This window comes from Achroia grisella, unplaced genomic scaffold, assembly GCF_030625045.1.
Source record: "Achroia grisella isolate CSIRO2021 unplaced genomic scaffold, CSIRO_AGI_Agris_v1 utg509, whole genome shotgun sequence".
NCBI lineage: Eukaryota > Metazoa > Arthropoda > Insecta > Lepidoptera > Pyralidae > Achroia > Achroia grisella.
In genome coordinates this window covers 1,190,561-1,210,968 of record NW_026712902.1, presented here as the reverse complement: position 1 = coordinate 1,210,968, position 20,408 = coordinate 1,190,561, and the positions used below count along the sequence as shown (strand labels likewise).

General features: G+C 37.1%; 2 protein-coding genes across 2 annotated transcripts; one reads left to right on the top strand and one right to left on the bottom strand.

The window, feature by feature from the left end:
• The first annotated feature begins 250 nt into the window (after positions 1 to 250).
• Positions 251 to 3,916, top strand: LOC131846305 (autophagy protein 12-like). Its single transcript, XM_059195573.1, has 3 exons — positions 251 to 371; positions 648 to 784; positions 2,423 to 3,916. The coding sequence occupies exons 1-3, from the start codon at positions 263 to 265 to the stop codon at positions 2,543 to 2,545; spliced, it is 369 nt and encodes a 122-aa protein (XP_059051556.1). The 5' UTR covers positions 251 to 262; the 3' UTR covers positions 2,546 to 3,916.
• A 1,500-nt stretch (positions 3,917 to 5,416) lies between these two features.
• LOC131846316 (cilia- and flagella-associated protein 52) lies at positions 5,417 to 18,992 on the bottom strand. The gene is made up of 16 exons (XM_059195589.1): positions 18,885 to 18,992; positions 16,945 to 17,207; positions 16,232 to 16,436; positions 14,854 to 14,989; positions 14,001 to 14,149; positions 13,412 to 13,557; positions 12,482 to 12,675; positions 11,665 to 11,813; positions 10,896 to 11,041; positions 10,118 to 10,269; positions 9,613 to 9,757; positions 9,074 to 9,166; positions 8,176 to 8,319; positions 6,734 to 6,889; positions 6,033 to 6,186; positions 5,417 to 5,555 (listed from the first exon to the last, which is right to left on the bottom strand). The coding sequence occupies exons 1-16, from the start codon at positions 18,928 to 18,930 to the stop codon at positions 5,491 to 5,493; spliced, it is 2,343 nt and encodes a 780-aa protein (XP_059051572.1). The 5' UTR covers positions 18,931 to 18,992; the 3' UTR covers positions 5,417 to 5,490.
• Between the last annotated feature and the right edge of the window lie 1,416 nt (positions 18,993 to 20,408).

Here is a 20,408-nt window from a genome sequence, read left to right as displayed (position 1 = left end):
TACCGGCTTATTGGACAGACTGATGGACTGACAGTTAATTTAACTGTAACATGATAATTCACAATGTTTTCTGAATTCCTAATCTGTGTTTTAGTTTAGACAACATTATTGCCTGTTGTTACAATTTACCATTTCAATAATTGTTATTAATTTTTATATTCTCTAAACAATTTGTGTACATTTATTTGTTTATATAATAATAACTATTGTTTGCTTGTAGCTTAATTAAATATACATAAAAAATTTTGACTGAGAATAACAAATGGGTGATGAAAATACTCCTGTAAATGTATCCACCGCACCTGATAGTATTAAACAAGATGGAGATCAGAAGGATGATGTAGAAAGCGGCAAGACGGACAAAGTGAAAGGTAAATTTTATATACATGTATTTTGTTAATGGATTTTTTTAATAAATATGATATGGTTCACCTGCCTGCGGTAACGGTTCACGCTGGCGGGGCCAGTGGAGGCGAGAATGAGGTCAGGTTGGTTGGTGCATCGTGACAAATTCACCAGGAATTTATTACAATGACTTCCAAAGGGCAACCTGACATGGTACAGTGCCAGCAATCGCGTTATCAGTCCACATTACTAATGATCCCATTCCCAGAGTACATATATTAATATGTATTATTGTTTTACAGTTGACATATTATTAAAAGCAACCGGCAATGCACCAATAATGAAGAAGAAGAAATGGGCTGTGCCTGCAGAGAAGCAGATTGGATGGATCATGGAGTTTGTTAAGAAATACTTGAAACTGGATCCTGATGAGAAATTGGTAGGTTGTAACTCCTCTTGGTACTGAAATCATAATCCCATCAAAAACATAAATGTGAATTGATAGCCGAGTTTAATATGATATATGCCTTGAATGTTGACTTCTATGACAAAAGAGATGAGATCTAAATGGGTGCCAAGTTCAATGGTCTGTCCTGAAATGTATTTATAACAATATAAAATATCATTTCTTCTTATAACTTAGGATAATATACTGTAGCCTAAGGTCTAACTTGGCCTGTTCTCATATACAAAATATACTGTAGCCTTCGCAAGTTCTAAACATGGACAATGGAACAAGTTGGACGAGGCTTTTACCCACCGGGACCATATATATAAAAAAAACAAATTAGTCTTAACTTAAAATATTAATTAAAATTGTAAGTAATGGATAATAAAGCTTAATAAAATGTCCAGACATGTGGCGGCGTGGTGGGCCAGTTCATTGGGCTCTCTAAAATATGGTCGGGCGCAGTGATGGCTGGCTCATCCGTCATACTCGTGAACGAGTGCTGCTTGTAGGGACTGGTCTGCTCTTATCACTACAACTGATTTAATCTTATTGTATATTTATATTTCACCCAAAAAATTAGTGCTTGTTGATAGTTTGTATTCACATGTTTCGACTTGTAAATGTAAACTTACAAGGATTATTTAAAAGAGCAACACCTAAGTTTCTTGCTCCTTCTTGTGATGAGACAGCTTTTCGAAGAAGTGGTAGATAAAAAACAAATGGTTATGACTATTCAAAAGTGCTTAAATTAAGTTTATTTGAATAAATGATTTTCTATTCTATTCTAATAAAAAAAACATATTATTTATGTCATGATGGCCTCTGTGGTGTATTAGTTTAGCACACTGCTTTACTTCCATCATACTTGTGCGGGTGCTGCTTGTGGGGACTGGTCTGCTCAGGTTACGAACACTGATTAGACTCTTCGCTTTTGCAATAGCATATGCTGGTGGTCACTCTATTCTCCCAAATTTGAATTTAAATTAATCTGTATCATTGTAAACATGTACAATATTTATTTGAAGAGAATACAAGCTGAGTTTCTTGTCAGTTCTCATCTCGAAATAATTCCGAACTGACGGTAAATATGACATATAATAAGAGTCTATAATAGACCTACATATTCATGTAGGTCTATTATATATATATGTATATAGAGATAATTTGAATTTGATGGTTTGATTCCTTGCATGGTGCAAACATTTGTATTAATTAGTATTATTGTTTGTATTGGTCTGAGTGTTTTCTATTTATATTATATACTAGCTGTTCCCGCGACTTCGTCCATGTAGAATTTAACTTTATTTTTCTAAGATAAAGGTAGCCTAACTTACTCCTTATTACATCAGCCAAAAAATCCTGTTAAAATCGGTCCAGCCATTTCAGAGATTAGCCGGAACAAACAAACAGACAGACAGACAACAATTGTAAAAAATGTTATTTTGGTGTATGTACTCTATATATATTCATATGCATGTAGTAAAAAATACACGGTTATTTCAATATTACAAACAGAGATTCCAATTTTATTTAAATGTATATTTGTATGTTAGTCTATAAGGTATTTATAATATGGGCCTCGTTGTCTGAAATAAATAAATAATTATAAATGTTTTTTGTTTTCAGTTTCTGTACGTGAATCAAACATTTGCTCCATCACCCGACCAGACAGTGAAGAATTTGTATGAATGCTTTGGAACTGATAGTAAATTGGTGCTCCATTATTGTAAAAGTCAAGCGTGGGGTTGATGTGCTGTTCCAATTATTTAAGTGATATTATGCAGAATAACAATATAGATATGGTTCATTCTGAAACATTCTGTATTGATCGTAATTTTTTTATCCTGAATCAAGACATTACTGTGCCTACATTTGTAATATTTTTGTCAACACTCGGCACCCTTCCATTATATAATAGTTTACGTCTCCACATAACTTAACATTAAGTTCAGTGTAAAGTCAGTATACGTTCCGGCTCAGGGTCGAATGTACGCGTTACTTATAAGTAGTGGCGTAGCTACCTAGGGCTACCGGGGCCCTCGAACCCTTACCAGAAAATTTCGATCAAATTGAACCTTTCAATATTTCTTCCATTTTCAAAATAATTATGACCAGTTGCAACCCGACTAATCATGGCAACTCAGTTGAGAAATTCGAAATATACCTTCAGAGTTCCCCTACACCTCACTGCCAACCCACAGAAAGAATTTCTGTGGGTTGGCAGTGTTGTCAATTTGACGGATAGCGATATGTGCGTTTTAATAACACTAATGTAGGCTGACTGCTGAGCAGTGGGGCCCCATTTTTTTATTTGCCCCAGGGCCCTTGGTTACCTAACTACACCACTGCTTATAAGCCATGTAGCACACTACCAAATAAACTTACTAATGTAGTACAATTATTACACCTGTGTATGTAGATACTACAGGAAACAAATGAATAAAGTAGCGACACTCATCACATCTTACTAATGTTATAAACAGAACAGTTTGTGAGTCTGGATGGATAGATGGATGAATGGATGTTTGTTACGCTTTCACACAAAAATTACTGAATGCATTATGGTGAAATTTTACAATAACACAGCTTATATAACAGAACTAGCTACCCACCCCAGCTTCGCACGGGTATACATGTATTATACATATAAACCTTCTAAGCATACATAGAGACGTACAGACAGCGACAGGGACTTTGTTTTATATTATGTAATGATAACATAGGCTATTTTCATGCGGATGTAACCGCAGGATCAGCTAGTCATATATAAATCTACAGTGGTGAGGTGATATAGGGATATCCATTGAGATACTGTATAATACAAGAACTTTACCAAATATTCGGTTAAGTACGAATTAGACTAGCGTTCCCGCGATAAATAAAATATACAGTTTGTATTAATTGAAATATGAAATTTCAATTACTACAAACTGTATATTTTATATATTAATAGTTTTTGTAATTTCTCAAAGCTTGTTAATTGTATGATGGTATAAAATTATTTACATAATATGTCTGATTGTCTTTTTAAAAATAAAGTAACATGAACTATTTATAAATATTATATAATATTATTCCTTTATTCATAATAGTATCTAAGTACGTTATGAAAGACTACTGGCCCAGATTGCCTCCGTCAGTGTCGTGATGACACAATTTCTATATTTTAATTTTATATTATTTCATATGTATGTTAGTCTATAAGGTATTTATAATATGGGCCTAGTAGCCTGAAATAAATAAATAACACACGAGGCAATTACAGCCCGAGCCGAAAATGAGAGCGTAATAGAGCCGAGTATGTTAAATACGCACTACGTTTCTAAATCGCAAAACGTTTTTCAACACACTTACGAGGAAACAAAAAGAAAAAATCTTGATATTTATTTTCGTTATGGCACATTCCCGCCATTTTAGTTTTTAAAAGCAGTGCGCGGTTGGCGCCTCGCGTACGTCAATTTGACATTTGATAAAAAAAATAGCAAATAGTGCGGTTATTGAATATAACTTCATTATTTGCGTTTATAACGGACGCGTGTTTTTTAAACTGCTTCGTATATCTAAATTATTTTATGAGCTGCTTTATATGTATATTATATCGAAATCCGGTGCAAATAGATCCACTTTACGAGCAAGTGTGTTGAAAATTTTATTTGCGTAATTTTTGTTAATTACTTGTTTTTGGAATTCATAATAATTCAATATATTTATTTTAAATGTTTTGTTGAATGTGAGATATTTGTATATAACAGGGTAAATAATAATTTGCTTTTAGACATTTATGCTTTGTACATATTTATTAGGAAATAAAATATTTTCCTATTTACACGTTTGTTCACTGTTTAATACTTTTGATTGTCTTGCTGGCCCTCTTGGGCAATATATATATGTAAAAATATACCTGTTTTTTAAGCAGTAAAATTTCAGTTGGGATACTAATCCCTACAAAGAAGAAATAAAAATGGAGATAGTATTTTTTTAAAAGAAAATAATTATTGGAAAAAGAAGGAGAAATACGATTTCGCCTAGGAAGAACGTCTCCCACGCTCTGAACACACCAAAGTAAGCAAAGTAACACCAAACTTACCTTTGCTCAGGAATGTCCTAATGTATAGTATAGTACAGTTTAGTGGCCACGCACTTCAGAGTGTATATTTTTATAAAAACAATAATGTTTTATTAATTAATTCGATACTTTTCTTGTTTATACCTAATAGTTAAAATATGGAGCGTCTTTTTTCTTCCAATTCTTATTTTAAATTGCTTTTTTCTTCTAAACTCTTAAGTGGCCACATGTTTTTATTAGTGGCCAGTATTATTAAGCGCCCTTTGCTCCAGTAAGCAAGCCGGTGATACAACCTGCTTATACTAAGAAAGTATACGGAATAGGGGTAAGGAAACGTAACTATTTAGTCTTAAGTTTCACAACTCTTTTTAATTACGTGTTAAGAGCGTAGCGTGCGAGTGGCGGTATGATATGGTCTTTGCAATTGTCAACGTCATGTTAGGGAAAAAGATGGTATGCAAAATATGCCTATCTACATTTTTGAACACAAATATAAAAAAAGGATAAAAATTTCCAAAAATGAAGACATAAAAGAATTTTATTTGTCATTAAAATACATTTCAATATAAATATTATTATAGTTATATTAGAGTTATGAACACATTAGGTGTATTGTCAGATTATCTTGTTATTTTTTATTCCCTCCTCCACTATTCACAAACTCTTTGCTAGTTGTCCGTGTTGGTAGATTATCTGTGAACACAAAACAAGCATTGTGTACACACATTGCGAACACAAAAAAGCCGTCAAATGTCCGCCATTTTGCAATGATAATGATCCATTACAAAATGGCGCTTAAACTCGCACGATTGTAGATTTTTTTTGCAGCTGGCCTTTATAGCTTTACCGGACGCTTTACGAGGAGGCGAGTGCAGATGGCACTCCAAACCAAAGGAAAGACTTATGGAGCAGCTGAAAGCCAACTCCCACCTGACGGATGCAACTTTAGTCTGAGTGCACCGGTAGGCATTCGATCCTCGGCTCAGGACGTAGATTTCGATCCCCGTTAGAATTTGACGGGAGATCGATCGATCGGGGGCGATTGAAGGACGTGGGAATGCGCTCACTGTCGGCGCGCACAGCCTTTCTTGTTTTCTTTGTCTACATTTACATGCACATTCTTTCCTGCATGAAAGAGCGTACATATAAAGGCAGTTAATACAGTGTTACCTGGCGGCCTGCAGCATTTGCTGCCAGCGCTGCCTTTCGGCGATGGTTTGCTTGATTTATCCGATGTGGTTTTGTTGGTCCGCACCGACGCCTCGCAGGGGCAGCACGAGTGGACGCTACTCCGACTCGTGTCCATTGCTTCTATTTTCTCCACCTATTTCAATAGCTTATATCTCAGAACAATTAACACAGTGCCACCTTGTTTTAAGATAAATAGAGCTTGTATTACAGGTTAGTATATAAAATGATTACAATGACTACATTATTGCGTCCATCTCTAGTGTAATGTATACAATTTAAATAGACAATAGACTTACATTTTTTTTTTGTAAATATATATATAATATACGTAGGAAACACCTAAACAGATACAAACATACTATATATATATATACTATACAAATATTTGTATTAATGAGTATGCGAAGGATGGAACACGAGACCATCAAAATTACGACTACTATTTTCCCTAGAGCTTCTATTATCTGTTTTACCGCTCTAAGGAACCTCGGGAGATTCAGTAATTCCACCCTTATAGGCCCTAGAGGGGTGAAATTTTTATCGAGGGAGTTAGGTACTTTAAAAATTGTCTACTTGGAGGACCTGTGTCAATAATATAGGTTGGTACATAGTACCTATCTCTGATTTCTATTTTGTTATTACCATAGTATTGTATTATAAAAATCTATAAAGAAAATCACCTTCGATGGGGCAGCGGGTATTTTGTGCTGGCGATCTCCCGAAGCTCTCTGTACGGGTTTATTCTCTAGTGGCAAGCGTAATTCTTCTTGCAGAGTCTTAGCGGTCTCAGGCCGCCCATCACGGGCTGATTGTGCTTGTTCTTTTTGGAGGTATTGCTGTTAAATTGCGGAATATCATTTTTTTTTTAAACTGTTATTTTGCAAAGTGTTGTAAAATAAATAATGATTATTATAGTTTAAGTTGTATGTATCATAAGTTTGTTTATGTTTGGAGATAGGATTAGATGTATGGCTATTAGGGTCTTAAGTTAAGGTCCAAGTTACTATTGGTATATGGGTATTAGGGTCTTGAGTTGAGGTCCAAGTTACTATTAGTGTATAGGTATTAGGGTCTTAAGTTAAGGTCCAAGTTACTATTGGTGTATGGGTATTAGGGTTTTAAGTTAAGGTCCAAGTTACTATGGGTGTATGGGTAATAGGGTCTTGAGTTGAGGTCCAAGTTACTATTGGTGTATGGGTATTAGGTTCTTAAGTTAAGGTCCAAGTTACTATTGGTGTATTGGTAATAGGGTCTTGAGTTGAGGTCCAAATTACTATTGGTGTATGCGTATTAGGTTCTTAAGTTAAGGTCCAAGTTACTACTGGTGTATGGGTATTAGAGTCTTAAGTTAATGTCCAAGTCACTATTGGTGTATGGGTATTAGAGTCTTAAGTTAAGGTCCAAGTCACTATTGGTGTATGGGTAAGAGACTTAAGTTAAGGTCCAAGTCACTATTGGTGTATGGGTAAGTGACTTAAGTTAAGGTCCAAGTCACTATTGGTGTATAGGTATTAGAGTCTTAAGTTAAGGTCCAAGTGACTATTGGTGTATGGGTATTAGAGTCTTAAGTTAAGGTCCAAGTCACTATTGGTGTATGGGTATTAGGGTCTTTGAGTTGAGGTCCAAGTCACTGTTTATGTGTGGCTACTAGGGTTTTTGAGTTGAGTCGCTATTAGTGTGTGATGGTGGTCTTTTTTTATACCACGTAGGTCGCTAACAAACATACGCCCCACCAGATGGTAAAAGGTTACCGTAGTCTATGGACGCCTGAAACATCAGGGGTGAAGCGTGCGCGTTGTTGACCTGCGAAACTTTAATATACTTTTCTTGAATAACCCCATGCCGTAATCTCTCGAGAAAACCTCCCGAATCTGAGTGTACGCGGGAGGAAGCGCCTCTGAAACCTCACTGTCCGAGACCACTTAGGTTCCAGAGTGTGGGGATGAATTCCCTGTCGATGGCGAGCGGTGCGAAGGTAAAAGATAGCCGTGGGCATCATGTCAAACAATTCTTCAGAACATAGTCCGTTGTATATTCGATAAAACACACAGAGCGAAGTCTCGCTTCAAGCTAAGTGGTTCGATACCGTTTGAGAGATTGGGAGATTCTTGTCAGTGGGTACCTGAGGCGTCTTCCAGACGATGATGGTGCCGGCGGCGCAGCAGCTGACCACGTGGCGCGCGTCCGGACTGAACTTGCAGCACGTGACCGCTCCCGCGTGACCCAGACCCATGTGCGTATATATACCCTCCTGGTACTTCCACAGCTGGAATACATAGTAAATGAAATGTATTTATTTGCATGAAATATGCTAGAAATATTAAAGGAATGTCAGTATTATCTATACATATAAATAAAATTGGAGTGTCTGTTTGTAATGTTGAAATAACTGTTTTTTACTACATGCTTATGAATATAAATACGGTACATACACCAAAATAACATTTTTTACAATTTTTGTCTGTCGGTCTGTTTGTTCCGGCTAATCTCTGAAATGGCTGCACCGATTTTAACGGGACTTTCTGTGGCAGGTAGCTGATGTAATAAGGTTACTCCTTATGCTATTTTTATTTTTTAAAAATCTTGTATTAGAAAAATGAAGCTTAATTCCACGCGGACGAAGTCGCGGGAGCAGCTAGTCTTAAATATGAACACACACACATACATTTTTGTGTGTGTGTGTGTTTTTATTTTGTTACTGTTGTCAATTTTGCTACTTAGCTGTTTTTATTAAAAATTAGTGGTAGAAAAAAAAGTATATGACTATCTAAAAGTGCTTAATTTAGTTTATTTTAATGTAAATTATTTTTATTCCGTTCTATTCTAACAGTAACATAATATTTATTATTATTATAGAGCTACACACAAGTTTCTTGCTCATTCTTCTTGTGATGAGTCTGCATTCCGAATGAGCGGTAGAATTAAAAAACTTGACTATTCAAAAGTGCTTATATTAAGTTTATTTGAATAAAGATTATTTCTATTTCTATTGCCATTCCGGTTACATAAAAAAAACATACCTTAACCATCTGATCATTTCCACCAGTCACGAAGAGCTCTCCATTGTATGATATGTGCAATCCATTGATAGCCCCCACTTTGCTCGCTTCTATCTGTAAATAATAATAATGTCTCGACGACCTCGGTGGTCTAGCGGTCTAGCACACCGCTTTACGACCGATGGTCGCGGGTTCGATTCCTCACACGGCACAATCATTTGTATTTATTTGTTCGTCTGGGTGTTTTCTATGTATAATATGTATGTATTTACAAAAAAAAATATCTATGTATATGTATCAGTTATCTAGTACCCATAACACAAGCTTTAGTTAGCTTAACTTGGGTCTAGATGGCGCTGTGTCAATTGTCCAGGGTTTAATTATTTATTGATTAATATTAGTTTTTCACAGTCAAACCACATCAAACTGCGCTGTTTCAAGTTTAATGTCAACAACAACAATTTGATCACTATAAAAACAAACAGTTTTTCAACCCTGTATACAGCTATTTGAGTACCAAAATAAATCAGAACATCAACAGTATCGATGGTGAACGGTACCTCCCTGGCGAGGTTCCCGCTGCCTGCCTCCCAGTAGGCGACGCGACGGTCGGTACCACCCGACAGCAGCTGGCAGCCGAGCGGCTCAAAGCATACGCACATGAACAACGTGTTCGCGTACATTACTTGACGGCGGGACAGCGATCTGGAGAGATACAAATACCAAAATTACCTTTAAATAAAAAAAAATCAAAACATCTGTTAAATCATATTTAAAAATATAAGTACACTAAACATCCTATGTGGTTATAGCCCACTAATGCATAAACATAATATCTCCTTTTGAAAGTTTACACTCTCTCCTGAGGAGATAAACCATCGCTCCTAAAAATATCCTTCGATTCTTGTCCCTCACTCGGCTATAGGTAACATTATTTGAAAATTTAATATTTTCACCTGTCAATTTAGTCTCTGGGATTAATCTCTGGGACAAACAGACTATAACTAACATTAAAATATCATTAAAATTCTTCCAATGTCATAACAGTCTTAAAAAGGTACGTACAGCAAGTCCCATATAATACAGGAGCCGTCGGTGCCGGCGCTCACAGCCTCCGTATCGTTGGGAGATACTTGTATCGCAGACACTGGACTTTTGTGTTCTTTCAACACCTTCTTCAAGGTCTGGCATTCAGGCTTTATATCCCATACACGGACCTACATATCAACGAAATATTAGAAAGAATGAAAAACACAATAATCAGTCCTTTTTAGTTACAGTATAATTTTTAAAATTAGTTATAAAATGCGATGCGCGCGCTAGTTTTCCTGCGCTAAATCACGAGCACTCCTGATCGCGCATGCAAGGACGTGTCGTGTAAAGGAAGCTATTGAGGGTAACCTGTCCTTCGCAGCCACCAGATATGAGCGTGCGTCCGACGTGCGTCATATCTAATGCAGAGAGGTGCCCATGTTGTGTGATGTAGATGCAGTATATAAGTCCTGAGATAACGAGTCGTGTAAAGGAAGCTATTGAGAGTGACCTGTCCTTCGCAGCCACCAGATATGAGCGTGCCTCTGTCGAGGTGCTCTCGTTGTCGTGCTGTAGATGTAGTATATCAGTCGTGAGAGAACGTATCGTGTAAAGCAAGCTATTGAGAATGACCTGTCTGTCACAGCCACCAGATATGAGCGTGCCTCTGTCGAGGTGCTCTCGTTGTTGTGTCTGTCACAGCCACCAGATATGAGCGTGCCTCTGTCGAGGTGCTCTCGTTGTTGTGCTGTAGATGTAGTATATGAGTCGTGTGAGAACGTATCGTGTAAAGGAAGCTATTGAGAGTGACCTGTCCTTCGCAGCCACCGGATATGAGCGTGCGTCCGTCGTGCGTCATGTCTAGCGCGGAGGTGCCCTTGTTGTGTGTGCTGTAGATGCAGTACATCAGCCGCCCTGTCAGCGGGGTGAACGCGCGGATGTTGCCGTCGTTCCACGCTGCATATAACAAATATATATACTAATTATAATGAGGTAAAGTTTGTGTGTTTGTTTGTTCGGAGTAATTTCCGGTTTTGCTGTTCCGAGCTTAAAAATTCTTGCACTGTTAGAAAGGTATATTATCAACGAGTGCTATACGCTATATAACATCATGCTTCGATCAATAGAAGCGAAGCAGCAATGACAGATGTGGCAAAAAAAAAATTTTGAGTGCTTCTGCTGCATGCGCTGCGTAAACGGTTAAAGTTTCACAAAAAATAAGAATGACGAAATTGTTGTCTTTTAAAAGTTTTAAAAAAGAAAGAAATTCTATAGGAGATATCTTAGTTTTAATAAAAAAAGAAACCGTCCGGGCGAATCCGGTGTGGGTTGCTAGTTATTTTATAATAGCCTGCGACTGGCGACTTTATCCGTACAACCAAAACGGACGCAAAAAAGTAGTCTAACCACTGTACTCAGAGACGTCATATAGTTACTTAAATAGTTTCTTAGGACAGGATTTAAAAAATCTTACTCAAAGTCAGCTATTCGTTTATTAGTAACAAATAATGACAATTAATTTTATTTACAGGCCGACGTTTACTGGACTTCCTAATGGTATATTTTCAAACACCAATTACCAGAGACTATAGATTTTCCATCAGCAGAGAATAAAACAGCGGAGCAGACGAAATTGGGCACCACGATGCGGAGCAACTCCTGGCAACTCTCTAGGCTCCACACGCGGATATCACCTGAACCAGCTGTAGCGAACACTCCTGACATGCCCCTGGGAATAAAGGGGATTGAATAAAATTAGGGGCGGAGCGGGGGGGGGGGGATTAATAATGACTAGTTGGAGACAGCTATTGCTAGCACCCAGAACGTATACCGTGCTAGGTATACGTTCTGGGTGCTTGGAAACTTTCCATTACTTACGAGCAACCGCACAAGCAACCATCGGAAGAAAGGCGCTATACCGATAGGCCACCGAGACCGTCAGAAGATTTTGAATGAACATCCTATGTAGTTGTCGCCCACTCATGTATAAACGAAATAACTCCTTTGCAAAGTACACTCTATCCTGAGGAGATAAAAACAATCGATTCTAAGAATATCCTTCAATTCTTGTCCCTGACGGGTCTAGGTAGCGAACTTTGAAAAAGGGCGAGCACAGTACATCTATGTAGGTAACAGTGCTACAGGTCTACACCCTACGTTAGTGGAGGGAAGGGAAGAAGAGAATACACCATGTCAGGTTGACCTTCACGTGGAAACTTCACTCTGGAAATCATCGTGATAAATTCATGTTACATTTACCACGATGGGCTAACTGACATGACCTCATGTTCATCTTATCATCCTCGTACCGTTAGCGTAAACTGTTAGCACTGGCGAGTCCACCATTCATAAGGAAGAACCTGAGAAAAGCCCAAAAACCCTCAATAAAAAAGTCACCTGGGAAACGCGATGTCGTTGATAGCACAACGATGGCAGGTGACCACCAGGATGGGCGAGAATGTGGCCACGTTAATGGCGTATATCTCGCTGGTACGCGTCCCTGCCAGAAGTAGGCGCGACTCGTTTCTCACACTCGGAGATTCCATCAGCTCCAGAGACGTGATGCTGCCGTCCAGTTTTGTGGATTTTAACTGAAATTTAGGACTAGACTAAATTATATAGGCCCATGTTGAGCGCCACTTTTATAAGATTCATCGAGCCGAGTGAAAATAAAAACGTATTTTGATTTTTTTTTTATATAACACAGGGGACAAACGAGCATGCGGCTAACCTGATGGTAAGTGATTACCGCCGCCCATGAGCACCCGCAACAACAGGGCAATTGCAAGTACGTTGTCGGCCTTTTAAAAAGGAATAAGCTCTTTTCTTAAAGGTTTCAATATCGTATCGGTTCGGAAATACCATTGCTGGAAGGTGATTCCACAATGTGATTGTGCGTGGCAAAAAGTTTCTAACATTTCTGGTACTTTTAATATATTTGAAAAAGGAACAAAATTATATATTTTACTATTTACAACAAAATATATAATAATAACATACAAACTTCGGCACAGACTAATTACTACTACAGAACAATTACTTATCGTACAGTCTGACAATGTATGACAACAATAATTATAGATTATCCCGCAGGCGTAGAGGCAGCCTGCGCGTACGTGGGAAACGTGAGGTAGTGGGGTTGTCTGATATGCTATTATATTTAATTTAGGACTATTAGTTAATTAGTCTAAAACTATATAATGGTCCTTCACACAGGCTTTATTTCAATTAAAGTCAATTATTTTCTGCAGGCCAAAACTTTAGTTTTCTTTTTGAAATTAGGTATAAGCTAAAATAGACGAAAAAGAAGGAAGAAAACAGACTTACGGCTTTGAAATGCGGCCGGTTGGGGCTCAGTATCTTCCCCTTGGGGAAGTCCCCTTTCCAGTTGATCTCGTCCAGGACCTCAACTGTACCGTCTCCCGCGCCCACGATCAAACAACCGTCAGCCATTATTATTATTGATTCGATACCTAACAAAACATTAATATCTGTAATTAAAATTAATTTTGACGACCTCGGCGGTCTAACGGTTTAGCACACTGTCTTACTTCCGATGTTCGCGGGTACGATTCCTCGCACGGTATAAACATTTGTGCATACAAGTAAGTAGTGTGAGTGGGATCATTCGCATCGGTCTTTGTGTTTTTTATGTATTTTATATATAAACAAAAAAATGTATTTCTATCAGTTGTCTGATACATATGTCACAAGCTCTTCTTAGCGTGGGACTAGATGGCAATGTGTGAATTGTACAGGGTTATTACGTATTATTATTACACTAATTGGTAGTTGTGATTTAGAAAGTTTCAAATATACTTACATATGTTAGATTTATAGGAGTAAATATATTCAACATTAGTCATAAAATTTTGAGGATAACATTTAATTTAGAATATTTGAAATAAGATCGAACCTTGACTGTAACACATGGACTCCGGTCGCCGTCCCTTCTTCCAGGGTCCACATCGTGCTAGACACCCGAGGAATGTGGGCTTGATATCGGCCACAGACGCAGTCGGGTCCGAAGGATAGTTTATTGAGAACTTTATCATGTCCCCGGTTCTAAAACAATGTGACTATTCATCAATTCATCCGGCTCGAAGGACCCATATATTTATAATAAAAAAAAAAATATACAAAATAAGACAGATAAGAAAACCATTCATTCATCATTCATAATATATCAATCAGAGTAATACATCATTCAGAATAAGAGCTATGCTCTTGTCGGTGGAGCTCTTGCCACTTTCCGCGATCTTCATGATCATGCTATTTAATTCTTGATACGACACGACTCCCATTTTGTCCTCAATTTGTTTGATGTAGTTATGCCTTGGTCTTCCCCTCCCCCTCTTTCCTTCTATTTTCCCCTCAATAATAATTTTCATGAAATCGTCGTGCCGTATCAAGTGTCCTAACATTTTTCCTCATCTATAAAGCAAACCATACCAGTATATATAGGAAAACTGCGATTACTGTCAACACTAAACTTCTAAGCAATATCTGAGCTCTAAGCTCCTAAAGCCTGAGGATACCTCGTTCAGAGGCGAAACACTTTCCTGCTGTTTCACCTGCATGAAATTTACAGCCTATGTGTTATTCTGATGTATAAGCTATATCATTATACCTATAGTTTTATTAAACTTTATAGTAGTTCAACAGAAGTTTTCGTGCGAAAGAGTAACAATTACGTATCCATCCATCCACAGACAAACTTTCGTGTTTACAATATTTTAATTACATAACTATTAAATAAATAAAATTACGTAGTTCCCGCATATCCGAAGGTATCATCGTTGCTGATGGCAATACACCTCACACTCCTGCGCAACTTGCCCAGAGACACGTCGACCACGTCCAAATTCTTGCTCTCTGCTCTTATGTTCCACACTCTGAGATTGCCTGCAAGATATAATAGTTGTCGCCCAGTGATCAAAATACGATCATAATTAATTTAAACTATAAGTTTCATCATTATTGAGGTTCTAATGTTAAAGACAATTTCTCAATTTGACCACAGACTTTAACAATAAACTACTCGTATATATATGCGTATGTGTAAAACATATGTAATGTTTTTTTTTATTGATTTAATATATTTTTATGGATAATTTAAAAAAAATATGAGCATTCTGCATTTCTACTCTATATAAACTATAACCTTACGAAATATTCATTGCTATACTTATTTTTAATTAAAAAAAAGTGAAATTATTTAAATCATATCTGAATGACTGAAGAAAATAAAATAGTTGCATGGAATCCCTCACGATTGCGCGCTCAGGGTTTCCCGCGCTATATTGCGAGCGCTCCTGATCACGTGTGAAAGAATAGGAATCGTGTAAAGATAGCTGATGAATAGGTGATGGGACTCTTCATTTTTTTTTAGTTGCTACGTTTTTTTCCCTAAATAAGGGCTGTCCAAACTAGATAGGATCTAGGGTCAATAAAAATAACTAAATTCATATAGGAGCCGCAAAATATTTTAAAAACAAATTTGCAGGTACTGTGTAATTATTTAATTATTGTATTACTTTTTCATTCATCTTTTACAATACTGTCAACATCATCAATATTGGTAGTAGCTATAATTTTCTAGATTAGATGCAGTGTATCTACACTGCATCTAATCTAGAAAATTATTTGCTCATCAAATCATTCTGCATTTACAAAAAGAATAATTATAATTTTCTCTCTACAATTTGTTTTTTATTTAAAGAAAGAAAAAGAATTCTACTCTGGTTAAATTATTATATAGGGATATCCTTCAGGCAATTTGTTCACTGGTGAGATAATGGAGTAATTAGTTTTAGGGTACAATGGTACTGGTATGTACTTAGATTGTACAAAAGTCCCTAAATTTAAAAAGAAATAAATAACGACCATGTACTCTATGTTATTGCCATATAGCGTAGAGACGTTGGATCCAGAAGTCCAGTAGAGTCGGAAGCTAAATTATTTTTGCTCGTCAAAAACAGTTTAATATTAACCTGATAATTGGTAGCTATTTTGCCCAAATGGTGAAGCATGGGTATTGAAAGAGGCAACACTGACGTATCTTGGCTATACTGCCTCGATTTATTACTGTTTGTTAACATTATTGAAATAACTTATTATACAGACACCTAAATATTACAAACTTACAGTCGCCGCCCGTGACAAATGCGTTGGGCCTCAAGTTCAAGGTGGTGAGTGTCATAGCATCTCCGGTGGTGAGTTTGCAGGCTGCTGCTGTACCGGTGGCAGCGCCGGCCAAGCAGTCCCACAGCACCACGGACCCGTCGTCACGGCCACCCAGAGATATCAAGTATCGTTCATCAGCTGAGAACGCTAATGCTTCTACACGAACCTGGAAATTGTTACAAATATTTTTTTGTGATGGTATCAAATAAGATACGTTTTCTGCCAATAAGTGTCATGGTTGCATGTACGAGTATGTATGTATTTTTGCAATTTTTAGTTTTAGATGTTTAATTCCCAAGTTAATACATAATATATTGTAATACTAGCTACTACCCATGACTTCTACCTCTCTTCTATTCTCTACATCTATAAGTTTAAATATCCCTAAAACTTCAAAACTGATATGACGGCCTCGGTGGTCGAGCGGTTTAGCACATCGTCTTACTTCCGAGGGTCGCGGGTTCGATACCTCGCACGCCGCAAACATTTCTGTTTGTGAGTATAATTGTTTGTATCGCTCTGGGTGTTTTCTAAATATAATATATATATGTATTTACGAAAAAAATCTATGTATTTATCAGTTAAGCATCTAGTACCAATAACACAAGCTTTAACTAGCTTAACTTGGGACTAGATGGCGCAGTGTGAATTGTCCTGTGATTATTATTATATACCTTATGTAGCTCATGACTTCCGAGCATTGCTTTATTCTTAAAATCCCACACTTTAACAGATGCCTTGAAACCTATATGGTTTATTTGACCAGACCCCACAAACGTGCCATTCGGAGACAACGCCACCGTGGACACGCTGTTGGAGTGTCCGCTGAGGAAGTACATTTTCTTGGTCTTCCATTCCTGAATGCAGACTTTGTTACCCATTGGGTATACGATGTGTGCGCCATCCGGGTGGACTTTGAGGCCTCTGATTGCTGATCCTGTATAGAATTAATCAATATCAAACGAAGTGATTTTTTTATGGATGATAATGGAATGATGCACCCGCCTGCGCTAACAGTTTACGCTGGCGGGGCACCAGTGGAGGATGATAAGATGAGCATGAGGTCAGGTCAGTTAGTCCATTGTGAGAAATTAATCAGGAATTTATCACGATGATTTCCAGGGGGAACCGCGTGGAGGTCAACCTGACATGGTACATTGCTAGTAATGGGGTCATGAGTCCACATTACTAACAATCCCCTTCCCTCCCAAAAGGAGGACTTGTGACATAGACCAAGAGCCCATGACGGCCAGACCTTCGTATTATATGTGAAAGTTCTTCTATGTGTGTCCCCAACAGATGTAAGAACGATCCTCATCTATGAAACCTGGATCGTGGTTCCTTTGGCAGGTAACCAAATAAAAATTCTCAAATTTATTAACTTATAAAACAATTTTTTTTCATATATTCGTATTGTTCGTAACAGTATTACAACTTGTGCTGCTCATTGCCAGACACTTAGCACGGTTAACAGATAATGCGCGTAGTATCACCAAAACCAAGTGGCAATAATTTTAAATAATATTCAAACTAACTTTACGAATAACATATATATAAATATTTAGAATATCTAACAATAATAGTGAATTGACAACTCAGAGACCCTAATGGGCCGAAATACCGACATGGCCTGTGGAGCTTTTATAATATTTTATTTCGGACCTACTGCTAAATGCCCCCTTTGATCGATCCCCCGTCCAATTCAAACGGGGATCGAAATTACGACGTTCTGAGTCTAGGTTCGAACCTCTAGCAGTGCCCTCAGACTAAAGTCGTATCCGTCAGGCGGGAGTTGGCCTTCAGCCGCTCCATAAGTCCTTCCGCGGGTTTGGAGTGCCATCTGCACTCGCCCCCTATCGTCCGGTGAAGCTGTAAAGGCTAGTTGAATCATTAAATCCATTAATATATTAAGGTTCCTTAAGGGTCGACAACGCGCAAGTGATACCACTGGTGTTTCAGGCGTTCATAGGCTACGGTAACCATTTACCATCAGATGGGCCGTATGCTTGTTTGCTACCATCGTAGTATAAAAAAAAATTAAACTTATAACTTCCGTACTTAGCAGCCAGTACGGAAGTTATAATTTTTTTTTTTAAATGGCGCTGAAGTAGTAAAATTGATATTTTATTTTTTATTTTTGTTGTAACTGGCTAATGAAGAAATGTTGTATATTCTAAATTTATAGTTCTTTTATATTACATTCTTGTTTTTGATGCTTCAATTCATTCTTTCTGTTGTCAATATGTTAGTTCTCTATTATTAATATATTTTCTCCGTTTACCTAGTCTTCTTTCTTATTACTACAACAGTTTTTTTAAATAAAAAGTATCCTATGTTCATTCTAATACCTCCAAGAACATGTGTAGAAAATTTCATGATGATCGGTTTAGTAGTTTTTGCATGAAAGCGTAGCAAACATCCTTACTTTCAGATTTATAATATTAGTAACAATATTAGGTAATCTATATACCGTATTCTGCTGCTAAATTTGGATGTAACAATTTTTTAAATGAGTCAAGTAATTTTTCATTAGTAACAAACATAAAAACCATATCTTTCTTATTCAAAATAGTCATTGGTCTTATTAGTATAGATAATTTTATACTGAACTCACCATCAAAACCTATAATAGAATAGGTTTCCAAATTCTTTACATCCATTATTATAAGTTAGTTAAATCTATAAATACAAGGATAAAATATATTTCACTACAAAAAATATCACTCAGTTGATTGAAATTTGACAACGCGTTATTTGGTCGTTGCTTAGCAACGCAGTTGCTCTGTGGACTGACCATAATGCAACATACAAGCACGTTATCATATCTATATGTATATAATGTGACAGCCTCTGTGGTATAGCGCTTTAGCACACCCCTTTACTTGCGGGTTCGACTCCGGTCCCCTCCGATAGATCCCCCGTCCAATTCAAACGGGGATCGATATTACGACGGCCTGAGCCGAGCTAGCGGTGCCCTCAGAGTAAAGTCGTATCCGTCAGGCGGGAGTTGGCCTTCAGCCGCTCCATAAGTTCTTCCGCGGGTTTGGAGTGCCATCTACACTCGCCCCCTATCATTCGGTGAAGCTATAAAGGCCAACTACGGCCAACAGCATTATAGTCCAATGAAGTCGGAAGCGACTGGATTTTAATTCAAAATTTTATATTTCACTGCAATTCACATGTAAGCAGAGCTTGTGTTATGGGAAAAAAAAGGGTTCGATTCCCCGCACGGTACACAAGAGAAAACAACATAGATTTTTTTTTAAATTGATGATAATGGAAATGCACCATGCATCTGGTTGGTCTAACGATAGAAGCTGGCTATCACCTTCCCCTTTCTATGGTATTATCGAATACCTAAATATATAGATTCTTTTATCTATATGCCACTAAGGTGGATAAGGGGATTGTTAGCAATGTTTTTTTTATGACACGTAGGTGGCAAACAAGCATACAGCCCATATAGATTAATAACCCCATTGCTATCAATGATATAGATATAGTACATTGATAGTCAGGTTGACTTTAATGCGGTTCCCTCTGGAAAAATTATGGTAAATTGCATCCAAGATGGGCTAACTGACCTGACTTTATGCTCATTTTATCATATTTCGGTACTTTCCCGCCAGCGTTAACAGTCTGCCAAAGATATGGCGACAACTGTCAAATAATTTAAATTTATACACTTTAAGTTTATAAAAATGAATAACTGTATAAGTAAAAAAACTGCAATAAAACGTTATTATTGTTGTATAAATGAAACAATGAAAATTTATTTAAAATATATTTATTAAATCACTTTATAACAAATTTATTACATTATGTCAATACAAATTGAGAATCATAAATCATTTAGGCACATTTTATTGTCAAGTACTTTGTGAGTTAAATCATTACAAATAAGCTTACAATATTAAATAAATCCTGCATATTTTATCACATCAAGTGTTGTTTTATGGAAGTCCTACCATTAGCATGTGTGAGACCACAAATATTCAGTATGGACACTTAACTACCATTACAACCTTCTCTAATGGTGATCAAATTCTGACCTTTATTGTGTCTACACTCATATTGTAACATGTATTTCACCTCTGTATGAGGCGGCATGAGGCAGGGGCGGATCTACCTAAGGGCT